Below are 6,212 nucleotides of genomic sequence, written 5' to 3' on the forward strand. Positions count from 1 at the left end.
TCCGGAGCTATAGCAGGTAACCTGAGGTATAACAGTACTTAGGAGGGCACACCCATCTACTCGATTACCTATAAATATACCACCGTACTGTACATTGATGGGACACACTTAACAAGACGCTACAATTTCCTACTTAATATTTTGTTGAGCACTTGTGTTGTCCCCTTCTCGAGTGTTTGGGCCCACCTGACCACGTGTCAGTTAACCCCAAAAATCGTTTATATGGGTGCAAACCTGTAGGATGCAAGTGGGTGTTCGAATAATGCTAGGGAGTCAATGATAATTAATCCAACATCAAAAGCTAAAAGGGATATTAACCAACTTATAAGGTATAAGTTGGAATCTATGTATACCATATGTGAAGTTGGAAAAGAATACATATGTGCCACGTGCGCGCATGCGCTTGCCTTGTTGGGTCAGGTCAAGTTAGGCAGAGCAACTGATGACGGCCCACGCAGACATGGGACGAGGAGGAGGTGGTGGGCTTTGCCCATGTCTCCAAAGGAAAATGGAGATAGGTTTGAACCCAAAGGGGTTTCCTAATTCAAAAAATCTTTTCTACTTCCTAGAATTTCTTAGATTTGGAGATGGGTTTGGTTTGGAATTAAGGAGAAGGGTTTCTTGGATATAGAGATAATGGCAGTGGGTAAGATGTCTGATGGGCATACAATGTTATACCCATACACACCATAGAAAAAATAGCCCAATACTTATACCCACTACCTATTATGGGTACAAAATTACCCTATACACATACTCATCATGGGTAACACCCGGTACCCATCGGGTAACCATACCCACCAACACATTCCAGTAGATATGATCAATTTAATCACAAAAGTAAGTGGTAATTACAAAATATTGAAGCCTCATACCTTATCAACAATGAAAGATATTAAAATAGCATATTATCTTTGTGTCCAGCATGACAAATTTATCGAACCAAACATGTTATAGGTTAGCTGATTTTTACACAACTTCGCACAAGGAATTAGGGTTGTGGTTTTGGGATTTTATTTTATATGGAGCACTTATAATAAATTAGACCCACATTCATAGGTTAGTGAGTTTCTGGGCAGCAGGTATAGGGCATGAGAGAATATATCATATCCGTGGACAACAAAATTCGTTATATCCTTGTTCTAATGATATTTTTGTACCCATCCAATATCGGGTATACATTGTCATCTTTACGTGGATAGAGTACCACCGTATGTTCAAAACACATATAAGGAACAACATTCAAAGCAAAGCAGCCCACATGTAGGTTGGTTCTATTATTACGTGAATGCCATGCTAGGATGTGCAGCGTGCGCCACCATCCAATCAAGCTGTCCGCAGTCCGCACTCCGCAGAGGCCTTACATGCAAGCGCCGCCATAGAAGACTACTGGACTTTCCGTTGTGGGTCGCCGCATTACGCGGGGGCAGGGGGCGACGACGATGACCTACTAGAGATGAAAATAGGACGGGTATCCGATATAAGTACGAAAACAGTGTGGATATTGACTGGTTCTGGTTGCCGCGCGCTTTTTCTCAGTGGCGTTGCACGAACGAACTGCATGTTAATACATACATGCATGGCGCGGCGTGCATATCCGATCCAAAATATCTTACTATGTTGTTGAGCTAGGTAGGCATAATATATATGCTGCGATGTTTTACACACATAATTAAGTGTCGAGAGTGTTTGTTTGAGATTATAATCTATATGTAAATTATATAATCTAAATTAATTTTAATTAAATACTAGTTTAAAATAAGTTGGATTATATAATTTAGATAGATTATAATCCTAAACAAAGAGACCCAACTAGATAGCATGCATATATTGTATTATATATATAGAACTGACTTTATCTGTCTCCTCTCCTCATGGAATTTTCATCCTCCTAGCTTGCATATCGATCTAGATTATATAATTCTATGAGATTTCGGTGCCCGTGCGCACCCAGGCCATGCATATCGATCGAGCTCAGAGCTGAGTGGGTGTGGATTGGATATGAGCCAAACCCACTCGATCATGAAATCAATCAACAATGAGTAAACATTAATTTGCTTTATTCTTGATTGCTGGATCTGCGTGTAGTAAAGTAATACATACCCATCATCATATCGATCAGGTCTTATTGTGTTCTCTAATAATAAGGCATGCATGCATGGTGAGGTAGCTAGCTTATTAATCAGCCGTTGAAGGGCGTCTGGTTGGCGCAGTCCAAGTTGTCGCCGTAGCTGACCCCAAGCAAGTCACAGTATCGTTTGTAGAAGCCGATCCGGTCGGCGACGCGGCTGTCAGCGCCATGGCCGCACTCGAGGCCGCCGTTGATGATGTTGGTGACGACGCCGTAGCCCGGCAGCCTGCCGGCGGCCGTGTCAGCCGCGGAGGGCGTCCACTGCCCCGTCATGACGTCGTGGCACGACGGCTTGGGCGACTGCGGCGTCATCCAGAACCAGACGGCGGTCTCGAACGACACGGTGGGGTCGGTGGCCACCAGGTCCGGGTTGGCGAGGATGCCGGCGCCGATGGCCTGGCCGGCGGGCCCGTAGTTGTAGTTGTAGGATATCTGGATGGGCCCGCGGCCGTAGTACTTCTTCCCCGCGGCGCACGGCCACTGGGCGCTGGGCTCGCAGTAGTCCGGCCCCGACGCGCCGCCCTGCTCCTCCTTGAAGCAGTAGCCCCAGGCGTAGGGCCCGTCGGGCGCCGTCGCCCACCCGCCCGTCGTCTCGTGCGACGTCTGCGCCAGGAACGCCGCCAGGCGCCAGCTCGCGCTTCTGCACGTCGGGCGCCCCCGTGGTGCCGAAGCCCGGGAACGCGTTGGCCGCCGCGATGAAGCCCGCGTAGGTGTAGAAGCCGTTGGCGGGGCACGCCGCGTCGTTGCGGTGCAGCAGCATCTGGTTGAAGAGCGACTCGGGGATGATGGACGCCACGCCGCCGCTGCTCGGCGGGTTCGGGGTGCTGCCGCAGCTGCCGCTGCACTGGCTCTGGCAACCGCTGCCGCAGTAGTCGGAGGTGCTGCCGCACCACCCGAACTGGCTGCAGCACAGGCAGTTGGGGCACAGCGCGCCGCCGGCCTGCGACCCGCACTGCTCGGCGCGAGCGGGCACAGCGAAGAATAAGGCGGTGGCCACCATGGCCACCACCGCCAGGGCTCTCATCATCGTGATCGTGAGAGAAGCTGGTGTTGTTTAGTTTGGGTGGTGTGTGCAGGAAGCGGTGTGCAAGCATGTCCTTATATAGGCTTGCCACCATATAGTAGTCTGATATATGTGTGGCGCAAGCGCAATGCAGTGCATGAATCGAGTCTTGGGAGTTGGGTAGAGTACGTACGTGGATGGATCGCTATTGTGGAATACTGATCTCTAGGGTTATAAGTAATAACTCCGTTCTAAAATATAGTTCTTTCTAGTCATCTTTTTCTCTGTCCACATTCAATGAATGATAATAAATATAAACATACATACAAACTACATTAGTAAGTTAATGAATGGATATATTTTTAGTCTAAAATAAATTATATTTTGGAACCAAGGAAGTATTACTTATTATTTATCTTAATTAATGTCCCGTTTAGCTTGAGAGATTAAAGATTTTCGTCTCATTTAGTTTCTAAATAACCAAACGGTTGGACTAAAACATGGACTAAACTACTTTAGTCTCTAATCCCTAAAGAGGTGACTAAAACAAATTAAATCATATTCATTCCATCTTTTGCCCCTCGTTTATTTCAGATGCATTAATGTAATGGTGAGAGAATGTTAATAGATATTTTAGTCTTCTTATGAGTCATTTAATACGTTCTAAATATTTTTAGTTCCTACAACCAAATACGGTAGATATTAAACTTTAGTCTCTCAACTAAACTTTAGTTGCTAAATAAATAGTACCGTAGTACGTGCTAGGTACTGTAGTATTGACCTCGAACACCGCAAATAATACTAGTATACTACTCCAAGATTACGACATCGAATTTTCACATGTAATTAGCAGCCGGAACGTGGAGAGATCGTAGAAGCCCTGGCAGCTGGCAGCCAAGTTAGACTCTGTTGGAGTTGGAGCTGCTCAAATTTGACTTTGTCTTCTACAGTACTGCAGGCGGCTTGCTGCCTGCTGCCAAGGCTGCCAGCTTTTGAGGACGACGGCTGTGGACATGACATGCACATGCATGCAGATCTTAGCTTACCGATCGATCATACCTGACAGTGAACTATATCATCTTGTTGCGCTGCATCTGTGAGGGCTGAGGCAGGTTCCAACCGCTACGGCTGGGCGTCGGTAGCGTCTAGTTTCATTATCATCTGCCGATCCGGATCGTGAAGCCACACACAACAACACAAACAGCTAACGTGCCTCGTGTGTCTACTCTTTGTTCTACGGTTCTACTTTCATCGAAGGTACCTATAGATGTAACTAAACACGAAAGTCTAGCTCGAAGCATGTTTTTTGGCCCAGTAGGAGTCCGGTCCGGCCCGCTTTTATACGGGTCCAGGCCGGCCCGGCCCGACACGAATAAGCGGGCCGGGTCCGGACAGGAAACTAAGTACGTTGTGCTAACCCGGCACGGCCCATTTACCTTTAAGCCCATTTTTTGCACTGAATCGTGCTTACCGGCCCGTTTAGCCCGTGTTTGGCCCGCTTTTCAGTGCTTATCGGGCCGGCCTGGCCCGTTTAGGCCCACATCGGGCCGGGCTCGGACAGGAGAACGAGTCGCAGGCTTAGACGGCCTGGCCCAGTTTTCTAACCGTGTCTAGCGGGCCGGGCGCAAAACAAGTCGGGCTTCACCGGGTCCGGGCCGGGCCGGGCGACCCGTTTGACCATCTCAAAAGGTACCACATGTAGTCTCTTTCTCCAAATATTGGAGAGTTTGGGTGAGCATTATCCCTATTTCACACTTAGAGTCAATGTACTCAACTACAGTCGTTTCTCCCTTCACCAAAAATATGTTGCTACCCTCTACATGCTCACCTACATTAGCGTTACGTTGGTGAGTATATTAAAATAAGAAAAAGCTTGGCCTCTTAGAGTACGTTCAACATTTCTATAGTGGTGTATTTTTATATTTTCGGTGAGGAGTATAGTTGTCGTCCCACTGTTTGACGATCTTAGACATCTTTTAGCTAAGGAAGAGAAGAGCATATTTCCTAGTATGATATGGAGTATAGTTTGCATGCATTTACAAGTGAACTATCTCATTTGGAAAGGGCAATATACTAGAGGAGAACATTGGATCCCCAATCATCATGTTCGAGGTGGTTGACTCGTAGGACTTGTGGATTTGACATACTTTTTAGTGGCTGTAGAGTCAAACAATGGCACCAACATGTTCAACCAATCACCGTTGTTTACTGACATGCTTAAGGAAGAAACACCAAATGTGAACTTTACAGTAAATAGACATGCGTGTAACCAAGGTTACTACCTCACCGATGACATCTACCCTCGTGGTCGGTGTTTATGAAGACCATTCTCCTCGCATAGACTTCGAAGGAACAGATATATATTGCATGCCACGAGGGTGCGCAGAAGAACGTAGAGAGAGCATTTGGGGGTTCTCATGGCTCACTTTCATATTCTTGCAAGCCTAGTTTGTTCTTTTTCTCACCAACTACTCAAGGGTGCACATGAATGTATCATTCTACGTAATATTATGACTAGGGATGAGCGTGGAGGAGTATATATTGTAGACAACTATGAGATAATCGAGTCCTATATTCAATATCAACAGGGCGTATCTGATAGTCGCCTAGAGGGGGGGTGAATAGGGCGAAACTGAAATTTACAAATATAAACACAACTACAAGCCGGGTTAGCGTTAGAAATATAAAAGAGTCCGCGAGAGAGGGCGCAAAACAAATCGCAAGCGAATAATGAAGTGAGACACGTGGATTTGTTTTACCGAGGTTCGGTTCTCTCAAACCTACTCCCCGTTGAGGAGGCCACAAAGGCCGGGTCTCTTTCAACCCTTCCCTCTCTCAAACGGTCCCACGGACCGAGTGAGCTTTCTCTTCTCAAATCAAAGCCGGGAACAAAACTTCCCCGCAAGGGCCACCACACAATTGGTGCCTCTTGCCTTGATTACAATTGAGTGTTGATCACAAGAACAAGTGAGAAAGAAAGAAAGCGATCCAAGCGCAAGAGCTCAAATGAACACGGCAAATCACTCTCACTAGTCACTTAGGCTTTGTATGGAATTGGAGAGGATTTGATCTCTTTGG

At 46.7% G+C, this 6,212-nt stretch overlaps 1 protein-coding gene across 1 annotated transcript; it reads right to left on the bottom strand.

The window, feature by feature from the left end:
* Positions 1–2,043: 2,043 nt before the first annotated feature.
* On the bottom strand, positions 2,044–3,203 carry LOC100274400 (uncharacterized). The gene has a single exon (NM_001148760.2). The coding sequence runs from the start codon at positions 3,156–3,158 to the stop codon at positions 2,373–2,375; it is 786 nt and encodes a 261-aa protein (NP_001142232.2). The 5' UTR covers positions 3,159–3,203; the 3' UTR covers positions 2,044–2,372.
* Positions 3,204–6,212: the final 3,009 nt, after the last annotated feature.

The sequence above is a fragment of the Zea mays genome, chromosome 6 (assembly GCF_902167145.1).
Source record: "Zea mays cultivar B73 chromosome 6, Zm-B73-REFERENCE-NAM-5.0, whole genome shotgun sequence".
Classification (NCBI taxonomy): Eukaryota; Viridiplantae; Streptophyta; class Magnoliopsida; order Poales; family Poaceae; genus Zea; species Zea mays.